Source organism: Pseudopipra pipra, chromosome 21 (genome assembly GCF_036250125.1).
Source record: "Pseudopipra pipra isolate bDixPip1 chromosome 21, bDixPip1.hap1, whole genome shotgun sequence".
In the NCBI taxonomy this organism is placed as follows: domain Eukaryota; kingdom Metazoa; phylum Chordata; class Aves; order Passeriformes; family Pipridae; genus Pseudopipra; species Pseudopipra pipra.
In genome coordinates, this window is record NC_087569.1 from 10800804 (window position 1) to 10821901 (window position 21098).

The 21098-nt window shown below is 43.1% G+C and overlaps 1 protein-coding gene across 6 annotated transcripts in view; it reads right to left on the bottom strand.

Moving 5' to 3' along the window:
* The window catches only part of NF1 (neurofibromin 1), a 79020-nt gene that overhangs the window by 41189 nt on the left and 16733 nt on the right, over window positions 1-21098 (bottom strand). For 3 of the 6 annotated variants that reach the window (XM_064678134.1, XM_064678131.1, XM_064678132.1), the window contains exons 13-36: window positions 20846-20980; window positions 20165-20278; window positions 19734-19813; window positions 18247-18370; window positions 17475-17618; window positions 16819-17065; window positions 16430-16503; window positions 16259-16342; window positions 15111-15551; window positions 14563-14702; window positions 14292-14414; window positions 13773-13856; window positions 13133-13249; window positions 12442-12623; window positions 12126-12337; window positions 11372-11533; window positions 10554-10657; window positions 9567-9702; window positions 6495-6557; window positions 4235-4393; window positions 3326-3423; window positions 3048-3194; window positions 2418-2564; window positions 1961-2071 (exon numbers count right to left, since the gene is read on the bottom strand). In XM_064678134.1, the coding sequence (XP_064534204.1) occupies window positions 1961-2071; window positions 2418-2564; window positions 3048-3194; window positions 3326-3423; window positions 4235-4393; window positions 6495-6557; window positions 9567-9702; window positions 10554-10657; window positions 11372-11533; window positions 12126-12337; window positions 12442-12623; window positions 13133-13249; window positions 13773-13856; window positions 14292-14414; window positions 14563-14702; window positions 15111-15551; window positions 16259-16342; window positions 16430-16503; window positions 16819-17065; window positions 17475-17618; window positions 18247-18370; window positions 19734-19813; window positions 20165-20278; window positions 20846-20980 (3428 nt within the window). Of the gene's footprint in view, window positions 1-1960; window positions 2072-2417; window positions 2565-3047; window positions 3195-3325; window positions 3424-4234; window positions 4394-6494; window positions 6558-9566; window positions 9703-10553; window positions 10658-11371; window positions 11534-12125; window positions 12338-12441; window positions 12624-13132; window positions 13250-13772; window positions 13857-14291; window positions 14415-14562; window positions 14703-15110; window positions 15552-16258; window positions 16343-16429; window positions 16504-16818; window positions 17066-17474; window positions 17619-18246; window positions 18371-18824; window positions 18895-19733; window positions 19814-20164; window positions 20279-20845; window positions 20981-21098 lie in introns of those variants that run through there. The other 3 variants (XM_064678133.1, XM_064678135.1, XM_064678136.1) reach the window with 2 other exon arrangements.

Sequence of the window (21098 nt, forward strand, 5' to 3'; positions counted from 1 at the left end):
ATATTTATTGATTTATGGATCATTTTAGTAAAAGGATAGGGCTTAAAAACAGAAGAGCAGTGGCTCCAGGAGCCAGGCTGTTGCCCAGGAAACAAAATGTGAAGATAGATGACAGAAGGAATTAAATTTCACAGCACAAGAACGACATAAACTGATCCAGATATATCAGTAAAATGACTCAACAATGCCCTAGCAACAAGATCACAAACCACCAAAAAGAAAACAAAAAAAGGAAAAAACAACCCCAAAAAACCCCCAGCCTGCTGCAAGCCCTCAAACATACTGGCAGCTCTAATCTAAAATCTAAACAGTTTTTCCACATTTCACACCTTAAAAACACAACATCTGGCTCAGAACCAGACAACAAACACCCCAAATAAGCCCCACTTAGCCACATCCCCATGACAAGAGAAGATGCCAGGGCATCATCCCAGAGCAAAGCCTGTCCTGCTGGGTTTGACAAGAGGCCTTGCCAGGAGAACTGCACGTGCAGCTGCTCCAGGGAAATGGAACAAAATAGGGAATAAAAACATGGCAAGCAGAGAATTTTTTTAAGAGAATTCCAAAGACTGCCTTCACTTCTAACTCTGTGTGTGGAAGGCACTTAAACATTAGGGATCTTGCTAAAGAAAAAATTAAAGGGGGAGAAAAAGGCATCCAAACTTCTCTTGGGGACAATCCCTTCTGTCAGCACACAAGCAGGTTCACGGACTGTTGTGTGGCTTTTGAAGACAGAAAATCAGGACAGAAGATAAGTGATGCTACTCATCTTGTGTTCTTCCACTCTATCCAATGAGTCAAGGGCATTGAAAATGCAGAAAAGTTAAAGGAAGGCAATTTCCCCAGTCAAAGGGGGTTTGTAACTCAACCTACAGAGTAAAAAGCACTACTGAAAACAATGAAAAATTTAATAAAATTAAGGATCTACAATTTTCATTAATTGAAAAGATCCTACATGCCTGTTGAGCATTACTTTCATTAGAAACATGCAATTTGAAGAATAACTTGCTTGCAAGCATGTGTTGATTATTTATTTAAACTGCTGGATACAAACAGAAGGTGCTGCTAAGAAAGTGGCTTCCTCTGCTTCTTTCCATGTTTTCACAGGAACTCCCAAGGCTCTGCAGAAGGTTCACCACTGATGACATCCCCTCTCATGACAATACCAGAACTGGCACCAGCAGTGCCACTGTCACCACTGGCACACCACGAGCAGCAGTGCCACAGCCAGCACGGAGCACCCTATGGATCAGCACTGGCACCACCCTATGGATCAGCACGGGCACCACCTCACCCTGCCAGGCAGCTCAGCCAGGAGTCCCCAGGGAGCACAGCCACTCCTGCCATGCCACAGCTCAGCACAGCAGCGAGGCCCCGCAGCCAGCACCCGCCGGCACCACACACCGGGAGCACCAGGAGGAGTTCACACATCAACATCTGCTTCTCTCATTACCTTTGTGCTGTTTCCACAGATCCCAATCACTTCAAAAAACTTAGACCATGATGGTCAAACTGAAGCAACATCACAGCCACGCCTGTGCGTGAAACTTCTAAGTACTTGTATTACTCCTTAAAATGAGACACCACTTTGAGGGACCACTTTGAGAAATTTTATCCCATGTTTTAGCTTGTTACTCATTTAATACTTCAGAAAATGAAAATGATAAAATCACCAATAAAGGGTTAACAGCAATGTGGTGTAGATGTAGTTTACTTGAGACAGTGAAAATTAATAAAGTGCATTTAAAATATTAGGTGTTTTTCCACAGGTATTCACATACTCCTGGGCTGAAAAACTATGACAGTTTTGATTTAGGAAACAACTCAAAAGTACTGTCAGCAAATTTTAACAACTAAGCTATTTTCAGATTCTTGTCTGTTACAAAGTTGGTGTCTCTTATACACACTTGATACTTTTGATTTACAGTTATTTCAGACTGGGAAGATAAAGGTTTCTTACCGCCGAGCAATGTAGTAGAAAACAGGATTGCCAACTTTGGATGTCCCAGCTTGGTAGAAAATATTTAATGTTTTCAGTGCTTTGAACTCCTCCTTTTCATGTACCTGATGCCTAAAAAGCAATATATGGACATCAACTTTCACAACTACCTTTCAAAAAAGTAAAATAATAAAAAATAAAAACCAACCAAATCCTCTTTACTTGCACCTTTAAACAAAAATATTAAGTTCACATAATCTTAAGCCTTTGTTAAATCACAAATGTTAATACCACCTCCAGTGCCCAGTTTAGTTTTTTTAATTAAAATCTACTCAGAAATCTAAAAGCTTTACACAGATTCAGCTTTTTAAACTCCCCTTCAAAACAACAGCAGGAGCCTCAATAACTGCTCACAGCCCCACACGTGGTAAAGTCTAGAAGCCCCCACTGCATGTCCCCACCACAACACTCTCATTACCTCGTCATAAACTCTTCAAATTTGGAACTGGTGAGATTTAAACTGGACCAATGTGTATCTGCCACAGGTTTGTGCTCAGGAGGCCCCAGGTAGGCAAGAAGAGTGGCCATCTTGTCAAAAGGTCGTCGTCCAACAGCCTTGTGGTCCCTGCAAACAGCAGATTCCTTGTAAGAAAAGTGCTTTACTCAGCAATTCCTACTTTTTTGCCCACCAACAGGCTGGAGCTGGCTGGATTTTCTTTTTTCAAAAAAAATACAAAGAGTATTCAATGAAGACTGATATCCTTCTCAGTAATAATAACAGAAGCATAGGAGAGTATTTCCAAATATTAACAACTTTAAGCTGAGGAAGCTAAATTTAGACTGGATATTAGGAATAACTTCTTCCCTGTGAGGGTGGTGGGATACTGGCACAGGTTTCCCAGAGAAGCTGTGGCTGCCCCATCCCTGGAAGTGCCCAAGGCCAGGCTGGAGGGGGCTTGGAGCAACCTGGGCTGGTGGAAGGTGTCCCTGCCCATGGCAGGGGGTGGAGCGAGATGAGCTCCAAGGTCTTTTCCAACCCAAACCAGTCCATGACTCTATGATACATTTCCCATCAGCAGCTCCCCTCCTCCCCCCTCTGAAGCCTCACCTGTTGCTGGACAGGTACTGGCCGATCTTCTCCTGGTTGTTCCACAGCAGGCGGTGCAGGGCCAGGACGTTGCCGTCGCTGATGAAGGACAGGCTGTGGTTGACGGTGTCACTCGCTGGGCAGTCGGACGCGATGTCAAGGAAAAACCTGGAATTCACACCCAGGAACAGCCATCAGTGTGTGAGAGAAACCTCCCAAGGAGACTCCAGGTAAATGAAAGGGCTGTGAGGGCACTCTCAGCTCCCTCTGCACACTCTGGGAGTGCCCCCAGGCCTCACCTTCGTGCTGCGTCAAAGTTGCTTTTCACAAAATCATTAAAAGGCCGCATATGCTCTTCTTTTGTAAACAGGACGTGGTTGGCAATACTCTGAAGTATCTAAAGAATAAAAAGACAGCAAAGACACAAAGGTTTAATGTAGTAACTGTTACAGTAATTAACAGTTAAACTGTTTCTGCCAGACAACAAAAAGGCCAATAAGCCAATTAATTTAAAACACATTCACTTTCAAAGTCTTTTCTTTCTCCTACTTTTAAATACTAGAAAACCACTTCACTTATTTATGAATTTTACTCAAGTTAAATCGGGAAAATAAATCATCTTTCAAACCACCATTTATTAAATGTTAACTATTTTTCCTAGAAGTTAGACAGGCAAGTCAAATCAATAGCACATACCTATTTTAAGAAAAACATAACTCCTCAACATTTAAAATGGATAATATGCACAGGGCAAAGAATTTGTGTGCCATCACTAAACCTTTTTTTCATTTTTACAAGAAATATGACCAAATGAGATTAAAGACAGGAAAAATCCTTTCTTTAGCAGTGGTATGAACTCAGTCGGTGCCAGCTGTTCCCCTCACTGTGCTCACAGCAACACCAGTCACTTGTTTGTTTTCAAATGAGAAGTTCAAGTGCAGGGCTGGAATCCTGCTCTCTTCTCCACCATTTTGGCCAGGTGCTTTTCCCCTCACAGGTGTTTTTCCCCACATAGCCTGCTGCTGAACCTCCTTACCCTGCTGGGAGCTCTGACATCAATGCCACGGTGTTTAAATGCACCTTCAACAAACATGATGGTCGCTACAAAAAACTACAAGTTTTCCTACGTTTTCACATACCCATCAGAGAACAGAACTGAAGCAGGCAGAAAATAAAGCACGGGCACGTAAAAACACCCCCGGGCTCACCTTTGACATGAGCTTCAGGCCCCTCTCGATCCTGGGCGGGGGCTTCTTGTCGAGGATGCCGGCCTCGTACGGGGACACGATGGTGGGGTTGATGAAGCGCAGGAACATGGCGCTGCCCACGGCGCTGATGCTGTTCTGAGGGAAGCGCTGGCTCACCACCTGCGCGTGAGGCACAGAGAACACGGCCGTGAGGGCAGGGAGGGCTGCTGGCAAAGCCTGCACGGTAAGCCAAGCCTAAGCACTCCTTCCACACCAGCCATGCTCAGAACATTCCAGTGGGCTCTGCTGCACCGCAGAGATCAGAACAGAGGGGAAGGACTGAGGGGCAGGGGGGTCTCACACCAGCTGCCTTCACCTCAGTTGCTGCACAGCCTTCCCTGACAGGGGAAACGGCTACGACAGCTCCTGCACAGCGTCTGGGAGCTGCTATCCCATGCCCTGCCAGTATCTGAGAGCTGCTGCCCCTCCATCCCATGCCCTGCCAGACTCTGGGAGCTGCTGCCCCTCCATCCCATGCCCTGCCAGACTCTGGGAGCTGCTGCCCCTCCATCCCATGCCCTGCCAGACTCTGGGAGCTGCTGCCCCTCCATCCCATGCCCTGCCAGACTCTGGGAGCTGCTGCCCCTCCATGCCATGCCCTGCCAGACTCTGGGAGCTGCTCCACCCCGGGCCCTGCCAAGGGCTGTATGTTCACCCTCAGGTGTGCACAGCCCTCCACCAAACACACACAACGCTCTTGGGATTAGTGGGTCTTTTATCTGTGTACTTATAATGGCACAATAGAGCACAAGAGCCTCTCCAGCTATGTGCTGTCTCCACTTGTGCTGTGAAGTTTCAGTAGAAATTTTAAATTTGTGAGGAGGAGATATTTGCAGAAAAAATCTTCAGAACTATCACAGAAAGACAATGAGCCAGAGCTGAGTAGCCAGTGCACTTCTCTGCCTACCCACACACTGTCCAAAACCACTGAGCAGGAATTTGCTACAACTACGTATTTAAAATATGGTTCTTTTCTATCAAGGTTAAACAATAATTCTGAATTTGTAGTAAGAAAAAAGAAATCTCTTTGCTTTTAGGAAATCAGCTACGCATTACTAAGAGGAGAGTTATTGTCTAGGTATCTTTCACTTGACTTTGAACAGTTACAGACAAAGCTTCCTGACAAAAATAAAGTTCTCAGATATGCAACATGTGGTCCTATAAAGCATCAATATCTGTGTGTGTTTTAATGAGTAACAATGGTTAATCAAAACGAGTCAGATTCTACCTTTTCACAGAATAAAATTAGCAAGCTAGGTATTATAAGGTACAGCTTGAAAGAAATAAAAAAACCCCAAACAAATCCAATTTTAGTAAAATGCTTCAAAACATAACTAGTGCAATCTCAAATCATGCTGCTTAAACCAGACAAAGCCATTAGTACAAAATACACCAAGAATCACTTTGGTTCGATAGCAACTCCAGTCCGTTACCTTGGGATGCAATTACTGATATTTTCTTGTAAAATACTGGTTTGCCCACAGATTTTGCATTTTAAACACAATTACTATTCTGCTCAGTTACAGCAAAAATAAGAGAGTATTTATTAAAAGTCTAAATTTCCATTCTGCCTGGTTTATTCATACTTTATATTTTTAGGTTACTGCCAATGAAAAGGATAAATCTGAACTTTTAATGACACCAGTCTAAAGCAACCCACAGATCTAAATTCTAACACAGCAAGTTACTTAAAATGGGAAATCTCCTTTTCTCAGAAAATAAATACTAGTGCTAAGTTCATTTTTTTTGCTTAGTCACAAAGCAAACAAAAGAAAATGTATCAGAAGCATGTCCCATGATGCTTTTTTCAGTGCCCCACAACTATTAATTGTTCTTTGCCCATGATGCAAGCTCAGGTTATCTGCCAGAGTGTTAAAGCAGCTCAACAGACTCAGATTTTTCTCAAAACCAAAGAAAACATTTTCCTTCCGCATTTTTTTTTTAATTTGAAGATGGTGGCAAGGCTAGAAGAGTCAGAGTATTAAACACTAAGCAGTAAGGTTAAAAATGTCTTTTGTTTACTCAAATAGGCACACAGAGAATATTTTAAATATAACTTAATTCCAGTGTTAATTGAAATGAAAGCTATTTTGTGCCAGAATTAGTAGAATGATTTTACAGTGAGGTCAAATAGACTGAAGTGAAGATATTTTGAACAAACAGCAAAAGATTTCTGTTGTGCTTTGAAAGAAATGGCTAATAAAAAGGTCTCCAAACTTACTGATTTTTTGTTTTCCTTTTTTTCTTTTACGGTAGCTTTATTCAGTAGAGAGTGGCAAGTTGCCTACAGAACAGAGATGAGCACAAACAAGTCACAGCACCAACTACATACAGCAACAAAAAAACCAATGTTGACTTGTACACAAATTACACAGTAAAATGTAACAAACATAACCAACAGAAAATGAAATATATAAACTAAAGACTGATGATGGAGTTTTTATTTCACAGTTTTATTACATCTTATTTACAAAGCACTAAATACAAAATAAGCAAATGTTGAATTTCAATCATTTCTACTATTTCTGGCTAGATTAAAAGTCAAACCACATCAATGTGCTCATCATATACAATATTGGGCCTTAAATGGTATATTCAGCTTTCAAATGTATTTCACCATCCCCAAATAATTTCAGTAGTAAAAATAGGAGTGTTATACCTTTGAAATACATATGACTTTAAACATTAAATTTAGAGTTTTAAATCTCCCCAATGTTTCTCTGTGTGTCCTTCAATTTAGTTAGACCTGTAACCACCCGGGTTATTCCACTGGGAGAACTAACACTGCCATAAAACACTCTGTGGACAAAGGAAGAGAAAAAGCCAGCAGGTCTGTGTTAATATTAGAGATTTCCAAATCAAGAGATCTGACTTGATTGTGCTTATTTCTGCATTTCATTGAATGCAAAGGGACCCACCGAGAACCACCAAATTCTGTGCTATTTCCAGCAGGACTTGAGCAAAGCCAGAGCACCCCAGCCTCGTGCACTGCTCCCTGGGCACAGGTACCTCCTGCAGCTCAATCCTACAGCCTTCCTGCCAGCTGGAAGGGGCACAGCAGCCCTGGGGAGCCCTACAGCCACCCCTGGAGCTGGACCCACAGCCCTCAGCACTGGAGAGCAAACACACACTCACCTTCAAACCCTCTCTAAGGGTCACACTGGAACTGGGACAGAATTCCTACAACTTGACAATGTAACAGAGTAAAAAGCAAAAACCCCAAACCAAAGCAGGCAGTAAAAGCTACTGTGCTCACCAAGCTGAACTGGAAGTTGTGCAGGACCTATTAATATTTAACCAGTGGCACCTCTGCCAACCCTCTCTGTGCAATTCCCATGGCTTCTGGAGCAGCTGGACACACTCTGCTCACCCAGCCACTGCCATACAGGACATTTCCACCCCTCTTTAGGGAGAAAAATCATGTATGTGGGGATTTTCTGAAATAGCCAGCACAAATTCCCTGCAGGAGTTACTTTGATCAGGCTTGTTCCTCCCCACAGCCCACTCCTGAACACACATTACCTGGAAGGAGCCAGGTGACTCTGTCACAGGAGCCAGTTATTGATGTTTCCAAAGGAAAACACTTACTGGGCTCTGTTCCCAAAACAGAAACACCAGCCAGCATAGAAACCAACATCCAACTAAAGATATGTTTCTGTGATGTTGCTACATTGATTAAAATTAGTTATTAATCATTTAAAGAACACACCTGCTGAGTACTCTTTGCACACACAGCTACTTTAAAACTCTAAGAACTAAAACACCCCACAAAATTCAGTCTCATTTACTTTCACACTAGTGCTTGGCACAGAACACATTCACCTTATTAAAAGTGAAGTTATCTACAAAAGTCACCTATTTGGTTTTTATGACAAAAATGGATTAATATTCCCAAATCAGATCTTGACTACTTTCTTTCAGATAAAGGCCAGACTCTTCAAAACTCCTGGGAATTTTAAGTACAGAATGAATTACTACGCTATTTGTGATGAACAAACATTGTACAAGGATATAGGTGTTACCAGAAACAGCTAAAGTAGTAAACATTGAAGCTGAGTATCAGTGTATATCACTTGTATATTTGCCAGTAAATCATCTCTTTCGGGAACAAATTACCCTTATTACCAAATGCAGTAAAGGCAAGAATAAAGCCAACAGACTTGGAAAGGTTTCCATAGAGAAATCTCTGGGAATGCCCACTGGTAAGCACATTTTAGAAATTCCATTTCAAGTAGGGATCACAAATGGTCTGCACAGAGATAATTTCTAATATTGTACCACTGAAATGGCAATAATCTTGATACCTCCTGGAAACAGCACATAAACCTAATTCCAGGATCAGCTGTGGGGAAATGTAACATCCAATAACAGGAGAAACAACCAAGGCTGTTGTGGGACTTTTTCAGCAACACTCAAATATTCTCCCACTGATATCTGAGACTGTGGCCATGAAGGAAACCAACCTGCCCACTCCATTTCCTGATTTCAGCAACTAAACACAGCAAAAAAAACCCCAAACCACCCCCCCCAACCCAAACACAGCCACCGTCAGGAGGAGAAAGCAATGGCTTTAGAAGCCACTCAGCTGTCAGAGCAACACAAGGCACAGCGTTTGCAGGCCTGGTTCACTGCAGGAGCTCACAGAACAGCCCAGACCACAACAGCCACAACAGAAACTCACTGCTCCTCTCTCCCAAGCTCTGGGAGTCGCAGCAGTTGCCCTGATTAATCCAGAATTAGTTCACCATTAGTTCACATAGGTCATAAAATCTATTTTCTTTGCTTTAGACCTGAGATACACTCTATGGCCCAAGGGCCAAAAGCAGCTCTTCCAGAGCACTTCACTGAGACCACAGCTCCAATATTCCACCAGGCACAGCATTCCACAGTCCTCCAACAGGACTGGAAACTCTTGCTGATGAGCACTGTGGGGATCCCTACTGGGATTTTTAGCAGCAGCTAAATCCATCAGAACCACACAAAGAGCAAGAGAGACCCAGCAGGACCCTGGGCTCAGCCTGCTGAGCTGCTGCAGGGGCACAGGACAGAGCAGAGGACTGGGGATGGAGCTCGGGGAACGGGGGTACCTAAAAAACCAACATTGAGTCACCTCCTCATTGCCAACCCCAATCTTCAAACACCATTCAGCCCCTGCATTTAGATTTGTGGTTTTGATCAAGTGTCTGAGAAGAGTCTTTAAGAGATGCCCACTGTGTACTGCCCCAAGCTCCAAAGTGCTGGAATTTTACAAACCAACCCCAAAGCTCAGGGGCAGCAACCACTGCAGGCATACCTGGTATAAACAATGGCACACACTGCGCAGCTGGGGTGGGAACTCCGAGGAAGAGTTAATGATTGCCTGAAAAAACTTGTCTGTCATTTGCAAGAGGCTCCGCTGGTTCTCCTCCAGGCTCTCTGTGGGCTCCAGCCTGCAACACACCCACACATGTATGACCAGCAGTGGCACACAGCACACAAACTGCACTCACGTGCTCGGCACAATCTCATTGCCTCAGTTTTCTTAGGAAATACTTAGGAACTTTTACACAACAGTTTCCATCGCTATTTTAAACCACATAAGATGCAAATAAAAGGTCACATAAAACCCAGCAATGAAGAGGCTGTAGGTGGGATCCTCTCAGACCATTCCATACAAAGGCATGCACACACAATTCCAACTGATAAATGCATTATCAGTTTCACGATGGTTTATCTGAAATGAACACCTGAGGTAGACACAGGTATTTTAGGGTTAAGCTATAAATAAGAAGGCCTATCCTTTGGGTAAGCTACTTAAGAGATGAATACTTATAATCTTTGTAAGAGTTAGAGATAATTCAAAGCAGTAGAGCAACAGCTACTAAATCCAGGTCTTGAAGTGATAAGAGAAATTAAAGCAAAAACTATACATGCCATGCACACATTATCTTGCTTCTGCAGTCACTGACCTATAGGTGCTTTCTGGTTCTGCTGGAAACACCCTTATTAGTGGCCTACATAAAAGCATGAAATAGCAAGTAGGAGAAGAGGTCCTGCAAGGGCTCTCTCTCTTCCTTGCTTTCTCAGGGCTCAGAGGACATGCAGCAAACCCTCTGTACAACCCTCTCTGGGCATGAGGGCAGCAGAGACAAGTAAGGTGTCTGGAAAAGTGAGGAGTGGAACAGTATGAAAGTATGAGAAACATATTTGCAACAAGGAAAAAGGAACCCTGTTATATTTACAATGCCAGGGAATCATGTTTACAGATAAATACATTTGCTCCTCCCCTTGAATCTCAAACCTTGTTGGATCCACCTCAAAGCTAACATGCTGCCACTCAGGAGATGTGATCACAGTCCTCAATAAAGGTTCCAAAAGCTTCTGCAAGTACGTAGCACCATATACCTGTGTCCAAGAAAAACAAGAACAGGAGGCCAGATTAACACAGCAATCCACAGGAACACTGCAAAGTTCTGCAAGTGTTACAAGAGCCTGAAAACACTTGATTTGTTTTGGCATAAGCCAGATTCCTGTAAAATTGGAGTTTGCATATTATAGTCTCACCCTTGGAACACAACTGAGATCAATATCTACAAGTATTTTAATTCATTTCCACTGTGGAGAAAACTACAGGTCACTAACAACCACAATACCCAGCAGGGATTCTTTCCTAGAGCAGTGATTCCACACTTTATCTGTTTGTACACAGCTTTTTAAATGGAAAGGGAGCACAAACAACACCTCAGACTTTGTCTCCCATCTTTAAACCACCAGGAACAGTCTTGCAGCTGTACTGGCCCAGAATCACTCCTATAACTGAACTAGTCAGAAAGGAAAAGGGGCAGTTCCAGGAGGATGTCTCTTTTGAAGTTGTGCCTGTGCATATCTTATCTACAAGATTCAGTTCATCAACCATTAAAACACAAAAAGAAAACCCCCTAAACTTCACAGATGTGAGAGCTGAAATTACCAGGAGCCCAAAGGCACCTCTGTACTGTTCCCACCTGATCCCATTACCCACATGCTTAACCCCACAGCCTGGCAGCTTTGTGTTTTCAGATTGCTAAACTCTTCCTGTTATCAAAGTGACCTGCAGGAGACAAAGATGAGATAACGTACCTTAAAACAGAAAGTCATTATTTTACTGGCTAAGCTGTTTCCTCGGAAGAGTGTCTGCATGGAATCTGCCAGTTCAACCTCCTTTGAGAACATGTTCCAGAGGAGCTGGTAGAGCAAGTGCCGGGAATCAAAGAGTGTGACCAGGACACGAGCCAGCTCGTCCTTAGAAGAAGGAAATGTTAATTTGACTCACAGTGAACCAAGGCAAGTATAAAAAAAAAAAGTACTGTGAAAAAACCACCAAGCAGTTTGCACTAATGCTTTATGTTTGCTATGGGGTCTGGCAGGTAAATATCAAACTACACATGCACAATGTTTCTGTAAATGTTCCCCATGCTACTACTTGTCTAAAAATCTGCCTCATGATATCCAGTCATACAATTCATATTATCCAGACAAATAAGCAGTTACTCTGCTGTATAACAAAGCCCAATTCAATCTTGCTAAAATCTAGAAGAGCAAATAGAATCGTGTGTCTGCATTACAGCACACACCATTTATTATAATAACTGTATAAAAAAATAACTCCTAGACATTTAACTAGAAATTTACTACAAAAATGCAGTTTATCACTAAGATCTGAATTTAGATTCAGTGCAATTTTTATGAACACCCTAAGAAGGGCTAGCTATCATCAGTGGCAGCTCTATTCTCTGTACCAGACTGTTGTCATACCCTTAATGTTTGATTAGTTTTTATTTCAAGTCTTACTATTTTAAAAAATGTAGGAAATAAAATGCATGAATCAACTTACCCACTGGGAACAAGGCACCACATTGGCTAAAGCCATAGCAATAGGAAGCTCCCCCTGATCACCCATCATTGTAACCAACTCCACCAATCTCTCAAACCGATCCGCTAGCACTGTTTCTGCTAACGTATCAAATTCTGTCCCCTGCTGCAGAATTTTGGTGAGGACTTCCATAAACGTGGCTCTTGTTTGGAGGTCTTTATGATAGCCCAAGCCTGATTAAAAGAACCCAGAACTACTAAGGAAGATGTAAAAAGAAACCAAACACCAAAGTGTCAGTCAGGCACTGGGGAGCGCCCGGCCGGCCCCGCTGCCTCACCTATGGAGTGCATGAGGCCGCTGTCGACGTTGGCGTTGAGCAGGTTGGACATGGCCAGCACGGTGCAGTGCCGCAGCGAGGCCAGCCTGCGCGACATGCCGCGCTTGCGCCCGCCCGCCTGCGCCCCCTCGTCCTCCACCTCGCTGCAGTCGTTCAGCAGGTTCATGAACAGCGTGAAGTACCTGGGGACAGAGCCCGGGATGGCGAAGCACGGCCTGCAGACCCACTGCCCACGAGGGGCTGCACCCCCCAGTGAACCTCCCCAGGCAATCCCAGCCCGCCTCATCACAGCCCAGGCTCCAGACACGCTGCAACAACCCCCACCACTGAACTGGGGGGCACATCTCCTCCAACAAGGGCATTCCACAGCTGTGCCCTTCCCAAGAGATGCCCTGAGAGTGCTGAGGTGGCACAGATACAGATACAGTACCAAAGCAGGCTAACCCCTGCCACGAATGAAGCACACTTCTGCATTAAGCAGAAACAAAGCCAAATTTTCTAATCATTTCCTAAATGAAAATGTTTCCATAAACCCAGAAGGCAGAGATTTGTGAAATGGGACATAGAAGAGGTAATTCCTGATGGAATAATACAATTATTTCCACTGAAGAAAAACACAGTTCGTAACAAGTCATACAGTGCTTCTACTTAGAGTCATTGTATCAAAAAGTAGTTAAAAATCACTACTTACTTAAGAAATAATTGAGATTTTGCTTCCATCAACTCAACACCATCTCCTTCCTCAGGCTGGAGTGGGAGCCCAGCAAGAAGAGAAACCACTGCCTCCATACTCGCCTGGTCCAAATCTCTGAAAAATAAAATTTAATAAAATGAAACGAAAAATCCTTTTTTGTTGTAGATCTAACTGCAGGTGAAAAAGACACTTTTTAATTAAAAAAAAAAGATATCTTAGTAAAGTTCTGTCCATCATGAAAACATCTCTTACATTTTGTGGTACAGGTTCAAGCACTGTATCTCCTAAGGACAACAACTGCAATCCAGTTTGTCACTAAAAAACCATTCAAGTACAAATTCAACACTGTAATATTTGATGATTTTACTCTTCAGAATGCACCACAAAGATAAAGCTCTAGATAACAAAATGGTCAATCCTAATGCTAAATCAGAAAAAGTATTAAAAGGAGCCATGTCAGTTAAGACTAAGTATTTAATATAATTCTGCTCACCAAAACTTCAGTTACAATTTTTTCTTTTCCTTAACACTACTTCTGCTAAAGGCAGCCCAAGGAACCAGCTCATGCATGGATACCAAATGCCACCTGGAATACTGACAGCAACTTCCCAAACGGGTGAAGAGTGTTCTTTCTTACCTTGTCAAGCATTTCACATCCTCATCTGTTGCTTGATTAGATGTTCCCATAACCCAGTCTGTCAAATATTCCACCATTTTGTTCCTGTTACATATAAATATGTTTCTTTAGCTTTATTGGGGTTTTTTATTGTGGTTTTGTTTAGTTTTGGGGTGGTTGTTTTTAAACACACTTACTACTGCTGGCATCATTCTTAATTATTACAAACTCAGTGTAAGAACTATTTGAAGCACCACCCACTGAAGATGAACTGAACTAATTCTGTCAGACCAAGCAATACCCCGATCTGTATGACCAGCTGAATTGTTACATGTGTCTGGTATCACCACAGTCAAACCAAAATTTTAATGCAGCACCAGGCTCTGAATAATTCTGAAGACAAAGATGACAGAACTATCCCTATACCAGGAATACTGGTGTGACAGAGGTTTTTTTGTTTCCTTTTTTAGCCATATAACCAAACAAAATTACACTTGCCCACAGTTCATCACCCCAGGTGTTACATAATGTCATCCTTACCTAAATTTCATTTCTTGACAAAATGAAAGGTCATCTCTCCTTTCCATCATTACTTCTACCAACTGACAGAGCTTCGTTTTTATTTGAATGGCATGCACCAAATTTCCAAGCACACGCACATACCTGAAGGAAAAAGCAAAAGTACTAATTAAACACTTAATGCTACTTCATATTTCAACCCATGGATGTAAGAAAAGATACAAACTAGAAGGTTCTAACTCACTTCTTAAACATAATTACTGTATATAGGAAGGTCAAGAGGATTCCTTACCTAACCAGATTTAGCATCATTGTCTCAATACTCGCTTGTCCAAGATGTTCTGAGCTCCCTTCTGTGTGATTGTCGAGCAAATTCTTCATTATAGCAATGGTCTGCTCTACAAATTGTGTGTTGGTGTCAGTTAGCAGAACCTACAGGAAGAAAATTCCTGGTCTTAACTCTTTATGCACAGAACCAAAAAGAGGGATAATACACTGGAGCATTTCAAAAATCTCCTGGACAAGTACTTTTCTAGTTATCACCAAGCCAAAAGAATTCCAATACATTCCAGATTCAATATATCAGTACTGCAGCCACAAGGATTCTGCAAACACTCTCACAGATTCTGCACCCAAGAGTTCACTAAGAAGTCAAGGATGTTTTCAATTATTTGATGTTCAATACAGCCTGGACTCACACACACAATGCTCACTAACACGTTCTGTGATGATCACACTGCTTCCAGGGGGGGTTTGCACAGAACACAAACAGGGACCCCTCTCAATCACCGGGTGAAGGACACAACTGACAGAAATGTGAATAATATATCACCACTGTACCTGCCCTTGAGAGTCAAAGAACTTGCTGATGGTATTCTTCAGCTTGTTGAAGAGCATTGGATAGAGTGCTGGGCTCAGCTCCAAGCCCACCAGGTCCTTGATGTTGGTGCGGATCTGCAGCCCCACCTTCTCGTGGTTGCAGACCATGAGGGTCAGGAGCCGGTCGATGAACTTGCTGACGGGCGTCTCGACGCTGCCCTCGGTGGACACCATGGAGATCATGGAGCCCTTGCGCTCGCTGATGGGGCCCATGGGGGGGCTGTAGGTGGCCAGCCCGGTGCTGCTGCGGTGCTGCAGGCACACCCCCCCCAGGGCACACAGGAACCCTGTCATGTTGATCCACTCCTGCAGCGAGTCCGTGTCCGACAGGTCGATGGAGCCGCCCCCGCTGACGTGGGACATGCGCCTCTTCACAATGGTCTTGTGCAGACTCTCCGTGACCTGCAACAGAGGGGCTGGCGCTCAAACCTCGCCGTTAACACACGGGGAGAGATCAGGACTGCTCTGGAACAGCCTGCCACTCACAGTTCCAAAAATTCACCTCTGACAGCCTCCATCTGTCACAGTGTTCACCCTTCTGTGACAGCAGGAACAGAAATCTGTACAGAGGCTGCTCCCAGGGAGGCTGAGAAGCAAGGCTAGAGAGGACTGAAGGGGGTTGCCAGTCAATCCCTTACTCTGCCACCAGGATAAAGAACATTTAAATCATGGCAGCCAGTGGCTTGTTTAAAAACTTCCAGTGAAAGGGATTTCAGAGTTTCTCTAGCACTATTCCACAGTTTTCCCTACTCTTTGTTTCGATTTATTTTTAATTTTTAAGCTCAGCTTCATTCTCCTCCACAGCAATTTAAGTCAAATTACTTCTTGGTCTCTGGTAAGGTTTGGAGACTTGGCAGGGAGCCAGCTTCAAACCATACCATCTTATCTGGTGCCCCGACTCCCGGGGGGGCCATCTCAAACCATGACAGTCTCTTAGCAAACAAAGCAGACAACTGATTACCATTAATTTTCTGGAATACTTTCATGGAGTTTCTGTCTGCCTACAAAACTGATTTTCTAGATTAAAATTCAGATTCCTTAAAATATATAAGCTTAAAGAGTTATTTTGAATTTCTACAGGTTGAAACTATGGAAGAGTTCATAGTCACCTGCCCATCTTCCATTTTGGTCTTTGGATAGTTGAGGATTAGTTTTGTAGCTTGTTCCCATTTTGCATGTGTATCCTCCCAGGCCTGAAAGAAGATATACCAAGATTTAATTTCAAAACCACTTGTGGCAATATGCATGCAAGGGGTGTTTGAACTGAGAAGGAAGTTCACCTCTGTGTTGCCTGCAGTTGGGTGCTCGATGCGCCTCAGTAACGCCATCACTCTCTTCTGAAGAGCTGCTCTCCCTACAAAGGGCACAGAACAGTTTTTTGAAAACCCACCCACATCAAATCTGTGATCTTTGAAAGCAATTATTGAACTAAGAGGAACACATCCCCTTAAAGTGTTTAGAAAAGGCAGTTTCTTGTTACGCTGTAAAATCCTCATGAACTCAGTCACCCAAATTCTTTACACTTTCTAGCAATTCTAGAAATTGAGATATTTCAGGAAAAGCCAGAGCAGAATCAAATCAAGAATCTCAACCTGTTTGAAGAACTCAAACACAAAGAACAGTCTTATCACCCAGGTAGAAAGGTGCTTAACTGACTCCTGACCCTCACCTGTTGACATCATGTTGCTGACAGATGCAAACTCCATGAAAGTGTTGTAGTTGGGCAGGAAATTGTGCACCGAGACTTCATCCACCCCACACCTGATGTCGGCCTCCTCGCAGAGGTGCCGGAAGCAGGACATGGCCACCAGCACTGCCTCGATATCTGGGCTCCACAGGAACATGTATAAGGCCACTTCCAGTTTGGTTTGGGCTTGGCGACAGATGGGTGTTCCGCTGCACCCCGCCGTGCTTTCCTTGGGAAACACACAATTCCCCGTTTGGGAATACTGCTGATTAACAAGGCAGTTTTACCAAGATTCAGCCTCAGCCAAACCGTGTTTAAACTGCCTTTATGTCAGTGAGAACAAGCAATCCTACACAGGCTCAGAGCTCTCTCTGCTGCCACGAGGGATGCCGTGTGCATTCCTAAGGAGGACACACTCATCAGCATCTTAACTGAAGAAGGTGTGACTTTGTAAAGTCTGAAACATCATTATTAACCAGCATATTAAATACATACATTATTTAGGATACAGATGTCTTCTCCTCCTTAGAAATACTTAATTCTATTTTTTAAAATTACTCCCAAAGTAATTTAATTTCTACGTGCACATAGGGTTTTTTCCCAAGTGCTAAAATTAACTATTATCATGTATTACTTACCATGGAAGAATTCCCTTTCCCCTTCCTGAGGGTAGCTCCTGGTGCACAGCGTATCATTTCTTCATGGTCAAGAGAAATTTGGCTAGTTCCACTTCCAGAGACATCATAAAGGAAGAGGAAGTGGCAGGAACTCCTATCTGACTGCTATGAAAAGAGGGAAGAAAAACAATATATCAACATAGTTTTTAAAACATGCAAAAAGGATAGATTTGAGGAAGGTAAAAGGATCCTCAACATTTACATGGTACTTTTTCCACTGCTGCTCTCAGGGCTTTATAAAGTTACCCACATTAATGGTATCTTAGAATGGTATTTCCCTTAAGAAATACACTATTTGATATTTTAAGATTATCAGAAAGAAGCAAATCAGAATTCTGAGACTCAGAGGAACCTGAGATCAAAAAGGAAACTTTTATTTTATCCATGTAGGTCTACATTTTACCACAACTACTTTCCCTTTTTCTCACTTTGGGGACTGGTTCCCTTTGTATTAGGGCATAAGGCATAGATTTCTGTGAAACACATTTTCCAGGCAAGTAAAACAACCTATATAGCTAAAGTAAAAAAGAAAATAAAAATCCCAAACCTAACTGTGGTTAACTTTTCTAACTGAGGTGCCTCACAAAGCAGAGAGGAAATCAGAGAACAGAAAGTGTAGGTGTAGCTATTAAATTTCTTCCAATCATAAGAACAGTGTGGTAAATAAAGGAAGTGACAAAGCAGAGAACAACGTGTGTTGATGATCCTAACAGAGATGGCAACACTCACTTACTTTGTTTTTTAGAAGAAATTTATTCCTACAGATGAGAATCTCTCGCAGCCACTTGAGGATTTCCGTGCTGCTCAGCATCTGATGGCTCGTGAGCTTCTTGCAGATATAAAAAAGCATTTGTGAACTGCAGCAAAACGAAGTTCAGCGTTAGCCTCAGCTGTGGGACCGCCGGGGTGAAGGTGCTGCACTGCACTTCCCCTGGGAACAGCCCTGGGCATGAACACCCTGTGCAGGGCTAACACTGGCTCCTGGAATGTCCCACAGAGAGCAGAGTGTGCACTGGGAACACCCAGCTCCCCTGGGGCCCTGCCCACCCCCAGAAGCCTGCTCAGCTCCTGAGGCCCTGCAGCCATGGGGTCCTGGCCCAGCTGGGGTCCTGCCCCAGCTGGGGTCCTGTCCCAGCTGGGGTCCTGTCCCAGCTGGGGTCCTGGCCCAGATGGGGTCCTGGCCCAGATGGGGTCCTGGCCCAGCCCACGCTCGGGGCCGTGGGCTTGGAGCCTCCAGCTCTCCCCAGACAGATACAGCACAGACAGGGCAGGACAAGGTTACCTACACTGCTCTGACAACGCCTCAACTCTGCTCTGGAAGGAACACATCTAGGGATGTTCCTTCTTCATATCCATTCAGGCCTCACACTCTCTGTTAAAACTGCCAAAGGGTCCAAATTAGTGTCAGTTGGGATGGGGTTTCCCCCAGCCTGAACAGAGCACAAACCCATTGCTGTTCCTACAAACTACAGCCCTGGGTGTCAGTTCCTGCCTGCCCAGGGGGGTCAGCCCAGGCTTCCTCCTACACTGCTGTTCCCTCCTTCTCCACCAAACATCAGCACCACTTCACAGTAAAGCACCAAATACTATTGGGTTTATTATTTAGCTCATGCAATTCTTACAATTCCGAGTTTACAGATTCCTATTTTTTGGTTTAGCATTTTGTGTAATTTTGACTTTTTTGGAACTTCATTTCCCTTAATATTCTCCAAGAAATCAACCACAACAGCTGCTGTGAACTTATAAAGGCAAGATGATTTTAATTAATTAAATTTTCTCATAAATATACAGGAAAGACCAATGGAGACTTCAGGTCAGGCCAAGCTATCACCTTCTTTAGGGGAGGGCTTCAGAGTCAGGAATAGCAAACCCACACTTCTGGAATTGCTCAGCATTAACCTCCCCTTAGTCCCAAAAGGATGAAATAGAATTTAAAAAGTAGCAATCATTTGAATGAGGGGGGAAATCTCCAACTTTTCAAACTAATAATCATTTCTACACCTCAACATCTGCTGAAGAGTGTCATTAAGGGAGCCAGTAAAATGTTTGTTATATTTTTATTAAATTTGTATAGTGTAAGGAAGATACAACTTCTCCATGACAATTCTGACTGCAGATTCCTGCTGTTGTTGCAAAGCTTTCCCGAAATACTCACAGCTATTTAAAAGAAGACAAATCATAACAGCTATTTCTCTCATTTATAGAAGTTAATTTACATACCTGATTTCCCAGAATGTTTCTATAGGAGCATCAGGATTCCACAAGTCAATGCTGTCCAGCTGGTGCAGAACCAGCAAGGCCTAAAGTCAAACCAAAGAGTCTTGCTTAAAGACAGCAATTCACAGGGTGCACGAGCACAGGCAGAGAAATAGCTGCAGGCACACATCCATTACATTGTTTTGAACATGAGATGTAAAAAGCATGACAGAAGGATTATACAGAAGAACAAGAGTTCATTGTTAGTCCACATCAGAAGTATTTCATTTCAGAGTCTTTATCCACATTTGTACTCCAAACCTAGAGGTTTTCCCCTGTATTTCCACACAAAGCCACCCCAGGCACACAGACACAATGTTTGTAAAAGACAGGTTCTGGCTCTAACATTACCAATGTCCAGCTGTGAAAATGCCAGTGCCTGCCCCAGTGCTCACCTCCATGGCCTCCTGGGCTATGTCTGGCATGCTGGACTGTGGCACCAGCTGGACAAGGCCTGTGATCAGCTCTGCCGTGCTCCCCTGGGTCTCAGGGCCCTGCTTCCTGGGATTCTGAACAGCAACAAGGGAAGCAAATTTAAGCTGGAGAACTTTTTAATGCCTGCCCACATTACTGACTGCTACAGCAGCATTCTTCTGGTTGAACCAGGTGGATTTTGGGATCTTTAGGAGAGTGTGTCATTTTATTTTTAATCCATGGAAACCCCTTGCATGTCATGTCTTTGATAGAACTGAAATATGTTTAAATTAAACAATGACAGTCCTGAGAAAATGGAAGATCTAAGACTGTATGTCTTTCTACTCATTGAAATTATGACTAATTTCCAACCTCCTTATTTTAATTTTCTTCTATTCCCCTCTCCTTCCCCCATCTTCCCCTTCAGAGTCACAGAACTTTATGCTCCTTTTCACTGTGTTGCTCTGATTCTACAAAATCTATTACAGTTTCTTTTTTGTTCTATCTTTTCCCTTTAAAAGCACAGGAGCATCATAACCAGAGACAAGGATGAGTAGGACGTGTCCTAGATGCCAGGTGTATGTTTTTAATCTTTATTCATTTAGCAGCTTCAGAAGTAAACTCCACCCCAAATGAACAGTGCAATAGTGGGATATACTTACACACAGCAAGAGCTTTGGATCTGCATGGATCAGTTTTACCAAGGACAACAGCAGGAACTTGTAGCTTCTGGTTTCCAAATCAGTAGGTTTTTCTTTAAATTTAAGGCTGGTCATTTTCTCCTTAAATGTAAGACTCTGATGGAAGGAAAAACAGTCACAGTCCTTGTCAGGAAGGTAGTCAAACATAACAGTTACAATTAAACATCTTATGAAATGTATTGCTTTTATAACCTATAACTCAAGACAAAGTTTA